Source organism: Notolepis coatsorum (genome assembly GCF_963971535.1).
Source record: "Notolepis coatsorum genome assembly, chromosome: 3".
NCBI classification, from domain to species: domain Eukaryota; kingdom Metazoa; phylum Chordata; class Actinopteri; order Aulopiformes; family Paralepididae; genus Notolepis; species Notolepis coatsorum.
Genome location: NC_140167.1, coordinates 85,183,671 through 85,207,083, shown reverse-complemented (window position 1 = coordinate 85,207,083; position 23,413 = coordinate 85,183,671). Strand labels below are relative to the sequence as shown.

Below are 23,413 nucleotides of genomic sequence, written 5' to 3'. Positions count from 1 at the left end.
TATAGTGCAAAGCAGAAATGGGATGAGGTACAATTTAGGTACAATTTACAGTAAGGTGTACGAGTTGTAGTGCAATCCTTCATCAATAAATATAAAGTGTGGGGAGTGGGTGCTACAGTGTGTTTGTTTAAAGTGGGTGTGTGCTATAAAGTGTGTGGAGTGGGTGCTACAGTGTGTTTGTTTAAAGTGAGTGTGTGCGTGTGGATGTGTGTGCTATGTGCGTTTGGTGGTTGTTGTTGTGTAGTGTTCATTGTTCGTTTAGCAGCCTGATGGCCTGGGGATAGAAGCTTCTTCTGAGTCTTTCTGTGCTCGCCTTGAGACTCCGGTATCGCTTGCCTGACCGCAGCAGTTCAAAGAGGCAGTTGTTCGGGTGACTGGAGTCTTTAATGATTCTCTTAGCCTTGCCCTTGCAACGCTTGTTGTAAATGTTCTGGAGGGTGGGGAGCCCCCCTCCAATTGTGCGTTCGGCTGAACGTGTCACTCTTTGTAGTCTGCTTCGGTCTTGTGCAGTGCTATTCCCAAACCAGGAGGTGATGTTGCCAGTCAAGATGCTCTCTATTGTACATGAGTAGAAGTTCTTAAGGATCTTCTGACTGACTTGGAACTTCCTTAGGCGCCTGAGGAAGTAGAGGCGTTGTCGTGCCTTCTTCACAACACTGTCAATGTGTGTGGTCCATGTCAAGTCCTCGGATATGTAGGCTCCGAGGTACTTGAAGCTGTTGACTCTCTCAACCGGTGCCCCGTCGATGCTGAGGGGGCTGTAGTCCTTGACCCCCGACCTCCTGAAGTCCACAATCATCTCCTTTGTTTTGCTGACGTTCAGGGAGAGGCTGTTTTCCTGGCACCATCCCGCCAGGATCTTGACCTCTTCCAGGTAGGCCCTCTCGTCGTTGGCAGAGATCAGGCCCACCACCACTGTGTCGTCAGCAAATTTGATGATTGTATTGCTACTCCGCTGAGCCACACAGTCGTGTGTGTACAGGGAGTAGAGGAGGGGACTCAGAACACAGCCCTGGGGGGCCCCTATGTTGAGGGTGATGGATGAGGAGGTGCAGTTGCCTGCTCTCACCACCTGGGGTCTGCCAGTCAGGAAGTCCAAGACCCACTGGCAGAGGTCATAGTTCAAGCCCAGGTCCCTGAGCTTGGCTATGAGTATGGAGGGGACTATGGTATTGAATGCCGAGCTGTAGTCGATGAATAGCATTCTCACATAGTTCCCCTGCCTCTTGTCCAGGTGTGATGCTGCTGTGTGCAGCACATGGGCTATGGCGTCCTCTGTGGACCTGTTGGGGCGGTATGCAAATTGCAGGGGGTCCATGTTGATGGGGAGGGAGGAGCAGATGTAGCCATTTACTAGCTTCTCAAAGCACTTCATGGCTATGGCTATGGAGGTGAGAGCTACAGGGCGATAGTCGTTGAGGCAAGCATTGCAACAATATGCAACAATAATGTGGAACGCCCTACCCAAAACCGTGAAGGAATGTGAATCCCTACCCTCCTTCAAAAGGAGACAGAGAGAAAGTACGGAAGGGGAAAGGGAGGTGGTAGGTTGAAAGAGGGTGGTAGGGTTAAGGTTGAATGCTTGGGAGAACAGGTCGGTTTTGAGTCGGGATTTAAAGGTGGAGAGTGAGGGAGAGTCTCTGATGGTCAGAGGGAGGGTGTTCCAGAGTCGGGGTGCAGCGCGTGAGAAGGCCCGATCTCCAAAAAGTTTTAGTGATGTGGTCACGGGACCGGGTGTTTGTGAGGAGGCGGGCGGCTGAGTTCTGGACCATCTGGAGTCTATGGAGGGAGCAGGAGGTGATGCCAGTGAGGAGGGAGTTGCAGTAATCAAGGCGGGAGGAGATGAAGGCGTGGATGAGGGATTCAGTGGCGGGGGGGGGGGGGGGGGGGGGGGGGTAGTGTCTGATTTTGGCGATGTTGCGGAGGTGGAAGTATGAGGTTTTGATGATGGAGCGGACATGGGGGTCGAATGAGAGGATGATGCCGAGGTTGAACCAGGGGGGAGGGGGTGATGGTTGAACCAGAGGGGGGGGGGGGGGGGGGGGGGGTGATGGTTGAGTCATCGATAGTGAGTGTGATGGGTCCGGATGTGGCACGTGTGTGCGCGCGCGCGTGTGTGTGTATGCGTGTGTGCACATTGCATATACATTTACTATATCTGTTAATGAAAATAGAATCCTATATTGATTTATATAGAGACAGGATGACCTCAATTAATTCTGAACCTGCTGCCTGACCTCTGTGTGTGTGTGTGTTTCATGAAGTCTTGTTCTACAGATGAACCAGATGTGACATGCAGTGGTGTGAGCCTCCGTATTTAAACCTATTATTGATTTACGAAACAGGCACCTCCAAAATTGGCCATTTTAGTTTTCGTTTTTGAGGACTGCATACTTTTTTTGCAAACCAAAACAACAGACTTTATACTTATAGCACATGCATGAGCCTGGTCTCTTTTGAAAGATTACATTCTGAAGTTTCTGATTCCAAAAAGAAGATTCACTTTTAGTGCTAACGTAATAGAGTAACATAGGTCTGAACTTGAGTTGTAGAAAAACGTATTACTCAAGTTTTTCTGTAGTAGTTAGTAGTATTTCCCAGAAGGTGGTATGGCTTAAAAAAACTCCATAGCCGAGATCCATAGCCTGAAGCCTTATGTAGTACATGTCCAAATTTCATAAAGATCCATTCAGAAATGAGTGATTAGGAGTGATTTTGGTAAACTGTGTACTCAGTTTTCTCATAGACTTCAATTCATTCGGCTGTTTTTCTCTTCCTGTTTTTGTGTTTTAATTTTTTTTTTATACCCATGTGGGGTATCGTTGGAAAGCCACACTCATTGGCTACAACCCTCCACAATCATTTTCGAGATTGGATCTAGATTGACGGAACTACTGCAGCCTGAGTCGGAGTGGTATTTTGCACAAGCCTCAAATACCGGCATGTAACTCGAGAACCGCTGAACGGATTTTGTCGCTATCGACAGGCAACAAATAAGCCTTCAATTCGATATATATATTGTATTACAAAATATGCACACCCGAGCCACTAGGGGTCGCCAAAGTGCCGGTTGCAAAAAGTCCGAAAAACGTCCCATATGTGGGACGTTGCAGCTTAAGAGATGGGTAACCATGGTGATCACTTACACACACGGACACTTACACACACACACACACACACACACACACACACACACACACACACACACACACACACACAGACACACACACACCTACACACACACACTCACAGACACACTCACACACATACACACAACTCACACACACACCTACACACACACTCACACACACACACACACGCACACACACACACAGACACACACACAAACACACGCACACACACACAGACACACACACACACTCTCACACACACACTTACACACACACACAGACACTTACACACACACACACAGACACACAGACACACACACATACACACACACTCACAGACACACTCACACACATGCACACAACTCACACACACACCTACACACACTCACACACACACACGCACACACACACACAGACACACACACAAACACATGCACACACAGACAACACGCACACACAAACACACACAGACACACACAAACACACGCACACACACTCGCACACACTCACACACACACAGACACTCGCACACACTCACACACAAATGCTGATGAACTACAATACTGTATGTTTGAACTTTAAAGCACACTTTCTCTCGCGCCCTCTCTCCTGCCGCTTCATATTCTAGCCCTCCTCTCACCTCACGTGTGCGTGCACATGTTTGAATACTATTAACAAATGCCCTTTGTTAATGTGTGTGCGTGTGCACGTGTATCAGTGTATCATTGTTAATAATGTGAGGCGTAATATGTGACTGTATGATGAATATTTCATTCCCCCACAGGGAGTGTCAGCAGGACAGAGAGCATGCTGGGAGGTAGAGCTAGCATGACTCCGGAGCTCTATATAGTTATTAAACTGATTCTCTGGGGATACATATACTTAACATTAATTTTCTTTGGTCCCAAAACTTAATTTGTCGACTAATCAAATCCACCCATGCTGTTAAACAGTATTTCCCTCCTACATAGTCAAATTTAAACAGTATTTAGACTACTAGGCCCTAAGCATTTGGCATAAGATATTGATGGCTAGTGCATTGTTTGGCTATTGTGTCACAAAGTAAATAAACTCCCTTTGAAACGGTGGCCTCTGTGTCATTTATGTTTAATGTAGACCTTTTTTATTTGTATGTCAGCTCTTTGACTGCCGGAGTGGAGTGGACTCAACCTTGATGACTTGGACTCGGACTCGGACACTGGGGACTCGAGACTCGACTTGGACTCAAGATTTAGTGACTCGACTACAACACTGACTACTACTACTACCACAACCACTACTACCACTAGGGGAGAACGGGGACGTTGTCACACTTTTTACTCTAGTGTGAATTGCTCATAATCAAAACATCTTTCAATAGTCATTCCTACATTAAATTGAAGCTTAAGATGTTGGCTTGAAATGTGTATCCCTCTCATTTTCCAACGTATTGTAACAAAGAGTTAATCACCTATCAAAGACACTCTGACACATTGTGACAACCAACCCCATCATGGGGATGGTTGTCACACACTATGGGGTTGGTTGTCACCATGTGTTTTAAAACTTTTAATGGGAAAATCTTAAAAAGAAGACAAGATTTAGATTCCAGATAATGATTGAAGAAGTACGTCTTTTGTCGACGGCAAAAGATTGGAAGGGTTTCGGCTGTCCTAACTGGGGTGGGTAGTTCATTCCACAATTGTGGGGCAAGGACTGAGAGTAGACAAGAAGGCAGAACTAAATTTGAACGTTTAATTGCATTGACAAGTTGAAAAATACATAACTTAATGCATCTTAATGAACATAAACAGGAAACACATCTTTAGGCCATCCTATATAACAAAATAAGAACACAATAAATCGGCCTAACAATAATAGCCTACACACAACATGTGACAACCAACCCCAAATAAAATGTGACGACCAACCCCAACTGGAATGTCTTGATAGCATCAAGGCTAACAGCCATCTAACGACTAGTTAGCTAGCTAACAACAATCTAAACTATAGCTATCCCTTCACACTTTTTAAGGGTAATAACTGTTTCATTATAAACCAATTGTGTAAAAGCCTAGAAGAAAGATACTGAGGAGCGGAATATTTACAAATGGACATGAAAAACACAAAAAGTCCTCTCACCTCAAATTCAGCAGTTTCACTCCAAATATGACAATGTAGGTGAACTCTGACCCCAATTCTGGACATTTAAATACCAAAGTATGGGAGACAGGATCCTCTGGTGGTGAAATATAATGAATGTGACAACCTACCCATGTGACAATGTCCCCCGTTCTCCCCTACTACTACTTGTAACGTTCTGGGTTCTCGTGGGGCTCCTTAGGGCTCGTGGCAGGCAGCCCACCAGCAGCAGGTGAGCGCCGAGCTGGGTCGCCTGGGGGGGTCTGTCCATCACCTCCCAGGAGACGGCCAACTCAGCATTGGCTACGGCCAACATCGCTCGGTCGGAGGCTGCCGGGGCGATGACAGCAGCAGAGTCCACGCCGGAGGAGTCGTCTGCCAGCGGCGAGAGAGGAAGGTCGCACCCCGGCTTCCAGGAAGAGGCTCGGGAGCCACGGCTGACGCCGCCGGGCCGCTACGGGGGAGCTCCGGAGTGGTGTCGGGAGTTTGTCACCCAGTGCTCACTCGTGTTCCAGCTGCAGCCACGCTTGTTCCCCACTGCCATGTCCCGTGTGCGTGAATACTTTCCCTAAGGGGGTTGCACTTCCGTGTTCGGTTTGCGCGGCTTGATTGGCCACTGACGTTTCTCTCAGCGCCCAATCGCGTTACTCCTAACAATCGCGCCTAGCTTTCAGTTCCACAGCCCAAGTCCGACATCACATCAATATAAATAACGTATTGTTTTCATCTCTCTATATTAACGTAACTAGCTATTCATATCAATCGACATCACATCAATATAAATAACGTATTGTTTTCATCTCTCTATATTAACGTAACTAGCTATTCATATCAATCGACATCACATCAATATAAATAACGTATTGTTTTCATCTCTCTATATTAACGTAACTAGCTATTCATATCAATCGACATCACATCAATATAAATAACGTATTGTTTTCACCTCTCTATATTAACGTAACTAGCTATTCATATCAATCGACATCACATCAATATAAATAACGTATTGTTTTCATCTCTCTATATTAACGTAACTAGCTATTCATATCAATCGACATCACATCAATATAAATAACGTATTGTTTTCATCTCTCTATATTAACGTAACTAGCTATTCATATCAATCGACATCACATCAATATAAATAACGTATTGTTTTCATCTCTCTATATTAACGTAACTAGCTATTCATATCAATCGAAATAACGTATTGTATTGTTTTCATCTCTCTATATTAACGTGATTCCATCAACACAACATAAATGTTCAAAACACGACTTCATTATTGCTTATCTCTGCTCTGTTTACGTTGGGTGGACGAGCAGTGAGTTTTAATATTGAGCACGGCATAAGTAGGTAATATGCTCTTGCGCGTGACGTGACTTTGGGCTTCATTATTCAGCCACAGGCAGGAGTTTTTAGATCACAGGCTGGTCATGCATAATCTCGCCCACCAGACTCTTCTACCGAATTGATTAGGTCAATAGATTACACTTTCTGTAGGCCACACTCACCTACTCATTCTGTTGTGACACAACATGACATGTTAGGGTTGTCACCTTCCGTGATCATGTTTGAACCAATGTGTAAACAATCTGTTTTAGATTAGGCTGTAAAAATCTGTTCTATAGGATATATTTAGTCTAGTTTATTAGACATAAAGCATTTAAAAATACTTTGATTAGTCTACATCAATAGCACATTGTCAAGGTTGACAGAATAAAGTCTATATCAACTTATTTCCATCAAGGACCTTGGTGTAGGCTAATAACAGAACAGATTGACAGGTGGCGACAAAGCACGTGACTGGGCATTTATTTAAAAAACATACGCGTAGAACATGAAAGAACAGACAATCATCAACAAACACAACAACCGCATTGACCATGGGAGTCTTATGCATGGCTATACTCCTATGTCATTATTTAGGAGTAACACGATTGGGCGCTGAGAGAAACGTCAGTGGCCAATCAGGCCGCGCAAACCGAACACGGAAGTGCAACCCCCTTAGGGAAAGTATTCACGCGTCCTGTGTAGCCTATGTCATCACCCTCCTCACCGGTCGGGCTCTCTCCTGGGCTACGGCAGAATGGGAGAGTGGGTCGACAACCTGCCACAGTGTGGCCGCTTTTGCCGGTTCGACACCGGAAGAAGAAGGGACACGCACCTGAGCCGTTGTTCCTCACTCACGTTCCCTCTCCCGGTGCCGATTGTCCATTCGGATGGCCAGGTTGATAATGCCATCCAACCGCTCCGGCAACTCACGAACGGAGAGCTCATCCCTCATCCGAACGGAGAGCCCCTGGACGAACAAGACACAGCAGGGGACCTCAGGCCAAGCTGCCTCCCGGGCCACGATCCTGAAATCAATGGCGTAATCTTGCCTCCGGCCTCGGCGCCTCCGTCAGCCTGTCGTCTGGGTTCCATCCGCAGTCGAACGGGCAGACGGAGCGCGTCAACCAGGATCTGGAGGGTGTCCTGAGATGTTACGTTGCCGGTTGTCCGGCGACGTGGAGTAGGAGGTTGGCCTGGGCAGAGTACGCGCATAATACCCTCCTCTCCTCCTCTACTGGTATGTCTCCCTTTCAGTGTCAATATGGTTTTCAACCTCCTCTGTTCCCCGAACAGGAGCAGGAGGCTGAGGTGCCATCGGCCCAGGCACATGTGGCTCGCTGTCGCAGGACGTGGAACCGGGTTCGAATGGCGCTGCAGAAGGCCTCTGTTAAGGCTCAGCGGCAGGCTAACCGCAAGCGCCGTCCGGCTCCGGTTTTCCGTCCTGGGCAGCGGGTTTGGCTTTCCACCCGGGATCTCCCTCTCCGGGTGGAATCCAGGAAGCTGGCTCCTCGCTTCATAGGCCCCTTTAAAGTGGTTCGTCGGGTGAACCCTGTGGCTTACAGGCTGCTGCTTCCAGCTTCCTTGCGGGATCATCCAACGTTTCATGTGTCCCTGTTGAAGCCATTCCTCTCATCGCCCTTGTCCCTGCCACTTCCTGCGGTTCCTCCGCCTCGCATCCTTGATGGTCAGACTGTCTACACGGTGCGGAGGATCCTGGGTTGTAAGCGGAGGGGTAGGGGGTTTCAGTTCTTGGTGGATTGGGAGGGGTACGGGGTAGAAGAGCGTTCCTGGGTGCCTCAAAGGGATATCTTAGATCCCAGCCTGATCGACGATTTCCGGCGGCTGCATCCCGAGGCCCTTACAGATACAGCTGGGAAAAGTCCAGGAGCAGCTGTTTGCCTGCTGTTATCACGTCGCTTGGCATGGTTAATGTTAACAATGACCAGCGGGGGCGCTCTCATACAGCTGGTGACAACTGCCCGACGCGCCGGCTTTTTGTTCATTCATTGGAGGAGCTCCGCACAGCTGGTGACTTCATTCATAGGATGCTACAACGTCCTACAGTATGTCTACAGACTGCATGAATGAATGTTGCTGAATTAAAGAATGAATAAGTTAAACGTGTGCATAATACAATAGTAATAATATATAATAAGAATCCAACCAATAGAGCGACATTGTGCAATAAACAAGTAAACAACGTGTCAAATCTAACTTCATTAGATGGCCGACGTACAGTACGGCTCTCTTTTCCATTCATTTCATCAAAAGAAAGCGTTAGTGTAATGCTTCTTGGTAACAATAGGTTTGTGTACGCAATGTTGCTGAAATAAAATAATTAAACCGTTAAGACCTGTCGAATTAGCAGTGGAGGTGCTACAGTAGGTGGGCTCTATTTATAATGGATAATATATTTTGTCTGGTACCGTGGTCTAGTGGTTTAGGTTATTCCTTTCAAGCTGACGCCCGGGGTTCGAATCCTAGCCGGTTTAATATATGTATTTTTTTTTTTATTATTTATCAAATGAAATTGCCCGCAACGATGTGCATAATAACGTTTCGTCTTGTTTACATCAGGGTCCCCCATAGTAACTTGGCTTGCTACTCTACAGTTAAATCAATGAGCCAGTGTGCTAACGTTATCATATACTCTCTTTTTTAGACTCTTTTTGTACAGAAGGCCATTTGTGCAGTGGCAAGAAGCATAATCACATCAGCAATAATTAGGGATGCACCGATATCGATATTTTGATCAAATATTTTTATTTTATTTTCAACATGAAACAAAACATATCACAATACAATAATAATATGTCAAATGTATACTCTCTTTTCTGGACTCTTTTCGTATCACAAACAGTACTGTATTTTGCAAATCTGATATGTCATAAATGTATAGATGTAGCAGTACTGTCTATCTGTATGTCATGCATGTCATTATGTTATGATGAATTGTAAATGGGGGACCCTGATGTAAACAAGACAAAACGTCTTTCTCAGGTCTGCATCCCCTTAACAATTGTATGTATTGAGCCGTACTGTATTGTACCCATTCTGCAATCCAATGTACAGTCCCCCCCCACCTACCCAATCCAATGTAGTTTCCATGCCTAATGTATATACTCTTTTCTTTCTGGACTCTTTTTGTATCACAAACAGTACTGTAATTGCAAATCTGGTATGTCATAAATGTATAGATGGAGCTGTACTGTACTGTACCCATTCTGCAATCTGTTAATAAAGTTTTCATTCATTCATTCATTCATCCCCTTAACAATTGTGTGTATTGAGCTGTACTGTATTGTACCCATTCTGCAATCTGTTAATACAGTCTTCAATTAATGTCAGACTGCCAAATTACTTCCACCCTCATCTCCAAAACAGTTGGCGTGAACAAATAATACTAGAGACAGAATGAGTTTAGCTTCTTTTTTTGGTTTTTCTTTTAATCAGTGAATTATATTCCCATCCATATCCCCAACTTTGTGATTTTTACATACTGATCAGACGGAGGCAGAATAGCCTGCACATACATCAATGCATCTCTTGTAAGATATGAATTGCGGCATACATTTTCCCAAACATGGTGCTGTTGGCGTCAAGCACAGGAGGTGAGGGGTGGATTGTCACCACCTGTTTAGCTAGGGCAGAGCGCATGTAGAGGGCATAGAAGAACCAGACGAGGCTGAAGATGCACAGGCCGATGGAGATGTTGATGAACACTTTGCCCATGTCAACCTTCTTCTTCTTCTCCTTGCGGTGCCGCTATATATCAACAACAATCATTCACAAATAATAGACCGGAACAGGAATGGAAAGGAAACGTCAGTGACGTCACATACTGGATTTACTACATCGCCCTCTGTAGAACACAAATGAGCAAGGGCGCACATAATAATAATAATATATTTAACACCCCCACTCGAACTTAGCTTATTGTGGTACAAAACAAAAATATATATATATATATATATTCTCCCTCTTTGGCCTTCAATACAAAATAAACAACAACAAAAAAAACATATTGGCACATCCATGCTTTTCTTTCACTCTAACTAAGTGCCAAACAAATACTGAGCAAACTTCTTCAGTTGTAGCTTAGTGGCTGGTTTTGTCATCACATCAGCAATCATGTTGTCAGTAGGACAATATTCCAAACATATCCTCCCACTATTCACAGTTTCTCTTATGAAGTGATATTTTATATCAATATGTTTACATCTTTGCCTGTTTACAGGATTCCTGGCTAGTGCAATAGCTCCTTGGTTATCATCATAAACCTTGGTTTGTGCATACTGACATCCATCAATACCCTTGAGTAGCTGTTGCAAATACATACACTCCTGTATGGCTGATGCTAAGGCCATGTATCCTGCCTCGCAGGTAGAAAGTGCAACTGTTGGTTGTCTTCTACTCTTCCATGAAATGAGAGAGCTTCTCTCACTTAGGTGTACAGTAGGTGTGACATTGGATTGGCAACCCCCCATTGGTGTGGCAACACACCATTGAAATGCTAATTGTTGGGGGACCCTGATGTAAACAAGACAAAAGTATTTCTCAGGTCTGCACCCCCTTAACAATTGTATGTATTGAGCTGGACTGTACTGTACCCATTCTGCAATCTGTTAAAATTTGATATTACATTTACATTTAGTCATCTACCTATTGAAGCGTTGAGAGAAAAAGACAGCCAAGATTGTACTTTAAACTAAATTACTTTTATTTGCCTGTATTCTAAATTACATGCAATGCAAAGTAGAACTGTAATATGTACTTTCTCAGTCAGTGCTAAATGCAGTCCTCTTATGCAGCATCACTTTTCACATCAAAACAAAAGTAGAACTGTAATGTGGACTCAGTCAGTCACACTTATTTAACATGATCAAATAATTATTATAATATTTTTTACTTCACTTTGAAATATTATAGTGAAATATTTTGCAATGTTGTCGCATTTATCTTGTTGAAATCCTCCAACAGGCTCTTTTTTGTAAGTTGACTGGTTTGCACACCAATAATACAGTGCAATAATAGAATAGTAGAATAGATAGTAAAATTATGCAATAGAATGGCCAGAGTAAAATAGTGCTACAGTACAATCAACAGCGGGGTGTATTAGAAGGCTATGGTGAAGAGGTACGTTTTTAGCTTATTTCTGAAAATATTAAGAGATCTAGCTTCCCTAATGTCCATAGTGTGTTCCATAACTTTGGTGCATAGTTAGTTAGCAAAGGCTGCATCACTGATTTTCTTTAGACTGTGACTCGGAACCTTCAATAGTAGATGATCGCAATGTTTATACTTTGTATATAAGGAGGAGGACCTTGAAATCAATTCTAAATGTTACCGATGATTACTGATGTAAACAGGGGGATCCTGATGTAAACAAGATGAAAGTCTTTCTCTGGTTTGCATCCCCTTAACAATTGTATGTATAATTGTATGTATAACATCTGCCAAATTTTTTTATAGTTTTTGATTCGCAGCGGGATCCGGAAGCGCCACTGAACCGTGAGTCGAATCAGTGAATCGGTTCATTGCCGTGAGCGTGTATCGAATCGCTCACTCACTGAAATGATCCGTTGGGCACATCACTGACTGTTGCCTTTGACACACCTCTGATGTGGGAGATGAGGTCAAAGGACATGTCGTGACGCAGTTTGACAAGGGTGATAAATAGCTGATCTATGGGTGAGATTATGGTGCTCCTTGTCTTCTCTGTGTGCAAGAAAGAAAACAAGTGCTGAAGCACTGGCCAGGTAACACCTGTCATCATCTTGCATTTGGTGTCGTTGCTGTCCACAGATGAAGCGGTCAAGGAGCTTGACTCGACCTTGGTTCTCTGTTGGTCACCATCCTCCTTGGCTGCATCACTCTCCTTTTTTCACGCCGCTCATGGCGACTAATGTTTGTTGACGTAGATGGTGTAGACTGTGATGTTGAAGGGAATACAGGTATGTAGTCTGGGTGTGTTTGGTCATTGACCTTTGCTCCTGAATGAATGAATGAAAACGTTATTAACAGATTGCAGAATGGGTACAATACAGTACGGCTCAATACACACTCTTGGATCAAATAACAAACTCAGCAAGGCCAACGGCTTCTCTGTTACAGTGGGTGACAATATTGTCACAAGGAAAGATGAAATTACCTACCTGGGTTCCATCCTAGAGGCAAATCTTTCCTGTGACAAAATGGCAACCAATGTAATAAAAAAAAGTCAACCAACGAACAAGATTCTTGTACCGGATCTCCTCTCTGGTAAACAAGAATACCCTGAAGACTCTGGCAGGAGCACTCATTCAAGGGTATTACGACTATGCTTGCACCTCATGGTACCAAAGCACCTCAAAAGCGCTAAAAACTAAATTACAAACATCACAAAACAAACTGGTCAGACTACGACCTTACTCCTAGAACCCACCTCACCCCTGCCCACTTTGACTACCTAGGATGGCTTAGAGTAGACGACAGAGTACAGCAACTTGCAATGGGCCTGGTCTACAAGATACTGTACACTACACCACTAAGATACCCATGTACATGTCGAAATACTTCCCAAAGGTCAGTGAATACCACGACCACAACACCAGAGGGAGTTCCACAAATCATGTTCAACCCAGATTCGGCTCAAACAAGGGACTAAACACGTTTCGCAATTATTAAAATGATAATACTTTTATTAATATTAATTAGGCTACTGCTGGCCATTCATCAAGCGAGACATTGCTGATTGTTTATGTATTTTATAAGACAAGACTACAGCAGCCGTGTATCTTGGATGTAATGATTGATTGATTGATTGATTGATTGATTGAAAAAAATTAACAGATTGCAGAATGGGTACAATACAGTACAGCTCAATAAACACAATTGTTAAAGGGATGCAGACCAGAGAAAGACTTTCGTCTTGTTTACATCAGGGTCCCCCATTTTCAATTCATCATAACATGACATACAGATACAGTACTGCTACATCTATACATTTATGACATACCAGATTTACAAATACAGTACTGTTTGTGATACAAAAAGAGTCTAAAAAAGAGAGTATATGATAACGTTAGCACACTGTCGATGGCTCATTGATTTAACTGTAGCTACTGTACAGTAGCAAGCCAAGTTACTATAGGGGACCCTGATGTAAACAAGACGAAAGTCTTTCTCTGGTCTGCATCCCCTTAACAATTGTGTATATTGAGCTGTACTGTATTGTACCCATTCTGCAATCTGTTAAATAAAGTTTTCATTCATTCGTTCATTCACTTACCGATCTTTGTGCACCTTCTTAGTTCAAGTGTCGAACGAAGTTGGACGTTGCATGATTGCATCTCCAACTGTGATCCTCGAACCGCACGTTTTGCATACTGCGATTCGTTTTGTTTATCACCGCATAGTTTTTATAACGAAACGCAACAATCTTGGGTAGCATTTTACATTTCGCCGTTCGGAATGAGTGAACTCAGCTCTAACATTACTTCCTGACTATGCATCGCTCGTGCTATCGCGCAACGTGATTGGTTGTTTCAAAGTGCCCTACTGTAAAATATGCCATACTTTGTTTACTTGTTTATTGCACAATGTCGCTCTATTGGTTGGATTCTTATTATATATTATTACTATTGTATTATGCACATCGTTGCGGGCAATTTCATTTTATAAATAAAAAAATACCCGCTGGGATCCAAACCCCGGGCGTCGGCTTGAAAGGAATGGGCATTAAGCACTAGACCACGGTACTAGACAGAAAATATCCATTATATATCCCTTATATGAACCTCCACTAGCAATCGACAGGTTTTAACTGGTTAAAACAAAGTGGGTCTGGGAAATGAAGTGTGGATTCGCGCAAAATGAATTAATATATATACATTTACATACAGATCGTTATACAGTATACTGTGTAGGACGTTGTAGCGTCCGTCTAATGACGTTGCGCCTCCTGGCGGCATAAAATAGAACAGCAGCCTGGGTTCCTAATTCATTTCCGACGTGATATAACCGTGCTCACGTCGCGGCAAAGCGCCCAGGAAAACTAAACGCTTCATCTGTAGGTGAACGTCTGGTGCCGTTCATTGTGGGGAGGTACTGTAACGTTCTGGGTTCTCTGGCCTGTTGGCCTGAGAATCCTGCCACCATTCTGACGTCTGTCACTTGCTCTCTAATTGCTACTGATTGTCTGTGTTCCCTGATTTGCTGTCACCCTGTGGTGCGTGTGGAATGTCTGGAATGTGGACTTAAGTAACCTCTGTTTCCTTTCTGTTCCCCGTCGGATCTTCACAATTCTCCAGTACCAGTACCGAGGACTAGAACGGACGTTCTCTTGATTCCTGATCGCCTGCATTCTATTATTTAGTTTTCTTGTTTTTGCCTTGCCCCTGTTGGCGCCAGGCGTCTTATCTTGTATCTCCCTTTGCTCAAGTGCCATCCTAGAAATAAAAGGATACACTATTGTGAAGAGCAACTAACTCTCCGTCTCATCTTTGCCACCACAACTGGTACTCTAAGCTCTTACCTTCACGCCGTAACACTACTACTACTACTACTACTACTACTACTACTACTACTACTACTACTACTACTACTACTACTACTACTACTACTACTACTACTACTACTGCTATTACTACTATCACCACCACTACTACTACTACTACTACTACTACTACTACTACTACTACTACTACTACTACTTCTCCTGACCTGGTTCAAACAATCAGCTTATACTGAACTACTACTACTCCTGACCTAGTTCAAACACTGTGTGTGTCTACCTCATTTACATGAAGAATCAGAGCAATTTCAAGACTCCACACGCTACCAAATGAGGAAATCTTTTATGTCCTGATTTTGTTTTATGATTTACAGAATGTATGTCTATGTAATGTCCCCATATTTCACATAAACAAACACGTGTGTGTGTGTGTGTGTCTGTGTGTGTGTGTGTGTGTGTGTGTGTGTGTGTGTGTGTGTGTGTGTGTGTGTGTGTGTGTGTGTGTGTGTGTGTGTGTGTGTGTGTGTGTGTGTGTGTGTGTGTGTGTGTGTGTGTGTGTGTGTGTTAAATAACAAGACACAGGGGGCCAGGCTGAATATACCAGCTGTGACAACAGACTTCATGCATAATTGATTACATACTACATGTGTACCAGTGTGTGTGTGTGTGTGTGTGTGTGTGTGTGTGTGTGTGTGTGTGTGTGTGTACAGTGTGTGTGTGTGTGTGTGTGTACAGTGTGTACAGTGTGCGTTTACCTAATTTATGTGAAAAATGACACTCCGGCCTAGACACCACCATCGCCATCAAAAACGATTATATAGTAATTGCTGGAGAAGCCACACTATGACGTGCGCCCCTTTGTTTCCTCATACCCGGGCCTGCCTCCTATTCCCATGGTTCGGCCTATCCAGCACAACCGAACCACTGCATTCAATACACGATTCTGCACCACTGACATGGTTCTGGGGCGGCTCGCCATTCTCTCAATCTCCCGCAGTATCCCCTTTAAGGGGAACTATTTTACTATTTCTTTCACTATTTGGGCACTTTTACACAATTCCTGTGAGTCTATGGAACACTTCTGTAATATATATATATTTTTTTATTCATTGTTTTGTATTTCTAATCAAGTCCTCAAAAACAGCATTTTTCTACCTCAAGATCTCGAGCTGTTTTGAGCCTGGGCTCCTAAACCACTGCGCGCGTTCTGGTTCGCCTGAACATTAACATGCAGCGGTGTCTTTATGACATCACATATAGGGCACATTTTCAAATGACTCAGTTCAGTGAGGGTGAATATTGTGAGAGGAGAATTGGAAGAATGCGCCAATATGAGAATTTTGAGACATAGATCATATTAATATAAGTTCACATAGCTAGGAAACAATGCTAAACACTCAAAAAGGCCATTTATAAGATAGTTCCCCTTTAAAATCCCCTCTCTTTCCCTTCCTCGTTGTCTGTTCTGTTACTCAATAGGCAGTGTGTTCTGAAATAGGTCTCTTTCATACTCTATCTATCTATCTATCTATCTATCTATCTATCTATCTATCTATCTATCTATCTATCTATCTATCTATCTATCTATCTATCTATCTATCTATCTATCTATCTATCTATCTATCTATCTATCTATCTATCTATCTATCTATCTATCTATCTATCTATCTATCTATCTATCTATCTATCTATCTATCTATCTATCTATCTATCTATCTATCTATCTATCTATCTATCTATCTATCTATCTATCTATCTATCTATCTATCTATCTATCTATCTATCTATCTATCTATCTATCTATCTATCTATCTATCTATCTATCTATCTATCTATCTATCTATCTATCTATCTATCTATCTATCTATCTATCTATCTATCTATCTATCTATCTATCTATCTATCTATCTATCTATCTATCTATCTATCTATCTATCTATCTATCTATCTATCTATCTATCTATCTATCTATCTATCTATCTATCTATCTATCTATCTATCTATCTATCTATCTATCTATCTATCTATCTATCTATCTATCTATCTATCTATCTATCTATCTATCTATCTATCTATCTATCTATCTATCTATCTATCTATCTATCTATCTATCTATCTATCTATCTATCTATCTATCTATCTATCTATCTATCTATCTATCTATCTATCTATCTATCTATCTATCTATCTATCTATCTATCTATCTATCTATCTATCTATCTATCTATCTATCTATCTATCCGGTGCAGACTCAAGGCGTTCACTGTCACTTCATAAAGTAGTTCCGGTGGAAAACTACGATGCTTGTGTTCGTCACAATGATGAATTATACTGACCATAACAAACATTACAACTCTGTGATGAATTACACTGACCATAACAAACAGTACAGCTGTGCTGAATTATACTGACCATAACAAACAGTACAGCTGTGATGAATTATACTGACCATAACAAACAGTACAGCTGTTATTAATTACACTGAACATAACAAACAGTACAGCTGTGATGAATTATACTGACCATAACAAACATTACAACTCTGTGATGAATTACACTGACCATAACAAACAGTACAGTTGTGATGAATTATACTGACCATAACAAACATTACAACTCTGTGATGAATTATACTGACCATAACAAACAGTACAGCTGTGATGAATTATACTGACCATAACAAACAGTACAGTTGTGATGAATTATACTGAACATAACAAACAGTACAGCTCTCTGATGAATTATACTGACCATAACAAACAGTACAGCTGTGATGAATTATACTGAACATAACAAACAGTACAGTTGTGATGAATTATACTGAACATAACAAATAGTACAGCTCTCTGATGAATTACACTGACCAAAACAAACAGTACAGCTCTGTGACTTGTAATAGCATTTTTCTGGACAACAATGGAGTTCAATGACTTCTGGATATGACCTATAATAAGTAATAAGTATAAGATATGTGATGTCATTATGATGTATTAAGGATTAGGATTTGTGGGCGCGGCTTGTGGCTCCGCCTCCGGGCGCCTTCATCATCCTGATTACTGAACACATACGTCTAAATCCCCCTCTCTCTCTCTCTCTCTCTCTCTCTCTCTCTCTCTCTCTCTCTCTCTCTCTCTCTCTCTCTCTCTGTCTGTCTGTCTGTATCTCTCTCTCTCTGTCTGTCTGTCTGTATCTCTCTCTCTCTCTCTCTCTCATTCAGGGCCTTGGTTGACTGCTAAGAATTCAGCTAAGAAATGGGAATTGTTACTGTTAGAACACACACACAAACACACAGAGAGCGCTTTGCATGCAGGTGTAACTAGACATGTAACTAGGTCAGACTAGAGGTGGTGGCAGAGAGGAGGATGAGAGGGAAGCTGGACGCTAGCCAGGAGAACCCCTCCCACCCCCTCTATGAGGAGCTATCCTGGAGGCGTCTAGTTTTTTACCAACAAACTTGCATTTTTCCGCGATCTGATTGGCCACTGACGTTTCTGGTCATGTGACATCTGCGCCAATCGCGTGACGCCTGTTTCTATCACTGGTTAAGCTTAGGCACTCTTTCGAAGTTGGTTAAGGTTAGAGTTTGTCTTAGAGCAGGGCGATAGAACACCAGCCCTGATTCCAAACTCTAACCTTAACCAACTTCGAAAGAGTCGCCTAAGCTTAACCAGTGATAGAACTAGGCGTTAGGTAGCTTAACCAGTGATAGAACTAGGCGTTAGGTAGTTTGCAGGCTGTTAGAGGCAGAAATAGGCGCAGAAACAGGCGTCACGCGATTGGCGCAGATGTCACATGACCAGAAACGTCAGTGGCCAATCAGATCGTGGAAAAATGCAAGTTTGTTGGTAAAAAACTAGACGCATCCTGGAGAACCCCTCCCACCCCCTCTATGAGGAGCTAGCTTGGAGAACCCCTCCCACCCTCTCTATGAGGAGCTATCCTGGAGAACCCCTCCCACCCCCTCTATGAGGAGCTATCCTGGAGAACCCCTCCCACCCCCTCTATGAGGAGCTATCCTGGAGAACCCCTCCCACCCCCTCTATGAGGAGCTATCCTGAAGAACCCCTCCCACCCCCTATATGAGGAGCTATCCTGGAGAACCCCTCCCACCCCCTCTATGAGGAGCTATCCTGGAGAACCCCTCCCACCCCCTCTATAGGGGTTCATATACCTGTGTGAGCTGCCTCTCTTCAGGAGGAGCAGGGTTCTTACCTGTGTGAGCTGCAGCAGCCTCTCTTTCAACACGTTAAGCACAGAGTCGCTGTGGCGGACGGTCAGTTCTGGATTCTGTGTCTGGACCTTTAGATCCTCTATGTGACCTGTATAACTAGAGAGAGGGGGGGGGGGGGTGGAGGGAAGGAGAGAGGGGAGGGAGAGAGAGAGGAGGGGGGGGGAGGGAGAGAGATAGGAGGAGGGGGGAGAGAGGGAAGGAGGGAAGGAGAGAGGGGAGTGAGAGAAATAGGAGGGGGGAGAGAGAGAGGGAAGGAGGGAAGGAGAGAGGGGAGGGAGAGAGAGAGGGGGGAGAGAGAGAGGGAAGGAGAGAGAGAGGGAAGGAGAGAGGGGAGGGAGAGAGAGAGGGGAGGGAGATTGGAGAGAGAGAGGGGAGGGAGAGGGGAGGGAAGGAGAGAGGGGAGGGAGAGAGAGGGGGGAGGGGAGGGAAGGAGAGAGAGGGGAAAGGGGGAGAGCGTGGAGGGAAGGAGAGAGAGGGGAGGGAGAGAGAGGGGAGGGGGGAAAGAGGTGGGAGGGGGAGAGGGGAGGGAAGGAGAGGGGTGGGAGAGGGAGGGAAGGAGAGAGAGGCGAGGGAGAGAGAGTGGAGGGAAGGAGAGAGGTGGGAGGGGGAGAGAGAGAGTGGAAGGAAGGATAGAGAGGGGAGGGGGGAGAGAAAGAGTGGAGGGAAGGAGAGAGGGGAGGGGGAGAGAGAGAGTGGAAGGAAGGAGAGAGAGGGGAGAGAAGGAGAGAGAGGGAAGGGAGAGAGTGGAGGGGGAGGAGAGAGAGAGGGGAGAGAAGAGGAGAGGGAAGGAGAGAGAGAGGGAAGGAGAAAAAGGAGAGAAGTTAACCAGTCAGTCAGTCAGTCAGTAGGAAGATCCTGATGTGGAAGTTATGGACGTTATATGAAGTTTATAATGAGTATGAAGGTACTGTATACAGATGTTCTGGTGGGGAAGTTATATGCAGTTTATAATGAGTATGAACGTACTGTATACAGATGTTCTGGTGGGGGAGTTATATGCAGTTTATAATGAGTATGAACGTACTGTATACAAGATGTTCTGGTGGGGGAGTTATATGAAGTTTATAATGAGTATGAAAGTACTGTATACAGATGTTCTGGTGGGGGAGTTATATGAAGTTTATAATGAGTATGAAAGTACTGTATACACACGTTCTGGTGGGAGAGTTATATGCAGTTTATGGTATGGTATGGTATGGTTTATTTCTTAATCCCAGAGGGGAAACATGGTTTGCCACCAGAGCGAATACACATATACAAACATTGAAAGAAACAGTTACATGATACAATACATTACAGGATACACAACACAATGGGAGAGCCTCTAAACACAGTGCTATCGGTGTTCGTTAAAAAATGTAACGGCAGCAGGAACAAAGGACCTTCTCAATCGCTCAGTAGAGCATTGAGGCATCAACAATCTATCACTAAATGAGCTTCACAGAGCATCGGAAATACTGAACAGTGGGTGGCCTTCAAAAGATTAAATGGCGTTCAGTTTAGTCCTGGTTCGCTTGGCTATGATGATCTCCAGGGAATCAGGAGGAAGGCCAATCACTGAGCCAGCCTTTTTAATGATTTTATTTATACGTTTTTTTGTCAGAAACCGTGATGCTGCCCCCCCAGCAGAGAACATCATTAAACAGGACACTAGCCAGGATACCTTGATAGAATACATAGAGAAGTGACCTGCTGATGTCGAAGGATTGAAGTTTCCTCAAATGAAAGAGCCGAGACTGGGCTTTTTTTAACACAGAATCTGTGTTCTGCTTCCAGTCCAGCTTACTGTCCAGGTGAACGCCAAGATATCTATAGGACTGGACTATTTCAACCTCCTGCCCCCTAATGATGACAGGAGAGACATTCACCTTCTTCCTACTGAAGTTGATAACCAACTCCTTGGTTTTTTCTATGTTTAATTGCAAGAAATTGGCTTCGCACCAATGGACAAATTCGTTTTTATAGGCCCGGTCATCACCTTTGTTGATGATACCGATAAGAGCAGTATCATCAGAAAATGTTTGCATATGCCAGTGTGTGGGAGGACAGAATTCCACCAAACGTTTGCCTCAACATCAACAACTAAGACACAACGCAGAAGACTTCACGGAAGGGCAGATGAAGGCTGATAAAGGCCAAAAGCATCGTTTTCTAACAGGATTCAAGTTTGACGTCTCAGTTTTGAACCACCATCTGGCCAATATGGCCGACCTTGCCTGAGTCAGCATGGAAGACCGACTGCCACACTGTCAGTCAAGTGGTCTGTCTCTCTGTCTCTCCCTCTCTCTCTCTCTGTCTCTCTCTCTCTCTCTCTCTCTCTCTCTCTCTCTCTCTCTCTCTCTCTCCCTCTCTCTCTGTCTCTCTCTCTCTCTCTCTCTGTCTCTCTCTCTCTCTCTCTCTGCACATAAAGCAGCACAACATTAACACATGGGGACACAACATCAAACCACAACATTAGTACATAAACGCAGGTCCATCATCGGGACACAGGGAAATAAAGTCCATATCTAAGCAGAATGCTAGAGGAGATACTGCATAAGCAAAACTGAATCTATATGCAATATAAAGTGCTAGTGTGTGTGTGTGTATGTGTGTGTGTGTACAATATAAAGTGCTAGTGCCTCCGTACGTGTGTCTGTGTGTGTGTCTGTTTCTGTGTGTGTGTCCTGCCCTAGTTTTTTTTATACCAGACTTCACAGTAGACTGGTCAATCAGGGCCTGTGGGTAAGATGGCATGACTCACACTCTCTCTCTCTCTCTCTCACTCACACACACACACACACACACGCACACACACACACACACACACACACACACACACACATACACTCTCTCACACACGCACGCACTCACGCACGCACACACACACACACACACACACACACACACACCAACACGCACACACATAAACATACTCACACACACACACATACACTCTCTCACACACGCACACACACACACACACACACACAGACACACACACACACACACACACACCCACACACACCAACACGCACACACATAAACATACTCACACACACACACATACACTCTCTCACACACGCACGCACACACACACACTCACACACACACACACACACGCACACACACACACACCCACACACACACCCACACACCAACACGCACACACATAAACATACACTCACACACACACACATTCTCTCACACACGCACGCACGCACGCACGCACACACACACACACACACACACACACACACACACTCACACACATACTAGGAGTGGAACAGGTCATACAAATCTCGGTTCTGTTCACATCGGGATCTCTGGTTCGGTGTGGCAGGGAGAATAGATTCCATCACTAATTTAAATAGTATTTGGTAAAAAAAATAATAATAAAGTTTTGCCTTCAATGCATTAGCTGAAAGCATAAAGAACATACGTGTCTGTTCATTATTTGTTCATTATAGGTGTAATCAGAGAGCTGTGGGCAGTCTGGTGACTTTAGTCTGACTCTCTTCTGTGTAGGTGAATCACCCTTTTGACCCTTTTTATTATTCTCTGCATTGTTTTTATTCTGTCTATTTTATGCTCATTGTATGTCTATTTTACTGATGTGAAGCACTTTGAGCTGCAATTCTTGCATGAAAGGTGCTATACAAATAAAGTGTATTATTATTATCATCATCTTATCAATCCTGACGTTGTTTCCCCAGGAATGAGTGCATTCCATAGACTGTAAAATGTGTGTGTTCGTAATTGTACTAGTAGCTCTCTCTCTCTCTCTCTCTCTCTCTCTCTCTCTCTCTCTCTCTCTCTCTCTCTCTCTCTCTCTCTCTCTCTCTCTCTCGGGTGTGTGTGTTGTCCAGAGGCAATACGCAATTACGACTATCCAAAGTGATGACAGTAATTGTGGATTGCGATTGCTCATGATTATGAAAAGGCACACGAGGCTGGGAGGATTCTGACTACATGACTTGGAATGAATTCTTCTTTACTTTGGATTTGTTGGAACTTGATTTTGGGAAAGCGAGCCCCAGTGATTCAGTTTCAGTTTCATTTTTTTTTTTTTAAAGGACAGTACACATTGATAAACATTTCTGTAAATGTGTCAGTTTT

General features: G+C 43.8%; 1 protein-coding gene across 1 annotated transcript in view; it reads right to left on the bottom strand.

The window, feature by feature from the left end:
• Positions 1-23,413, bottom strand: part of LOC311225882 (glypican-5-like) — a gene marked incomplete at both ends in the record, with an annotated part of 108,029 nt that overhangs the window by 4,714 nt on the left and 79,902 nt on the right. The window contains one exon of the mRNA XM_084311274.1: positions 19,297-19,411. Within this exon, the coding sequence (XP_084167400.1) occupies positions 19,297-19,411 (115 nt within the window). The remainder of the gene's footprint in view (positions 1-19,296; positions 19,412-23,413) is intronic.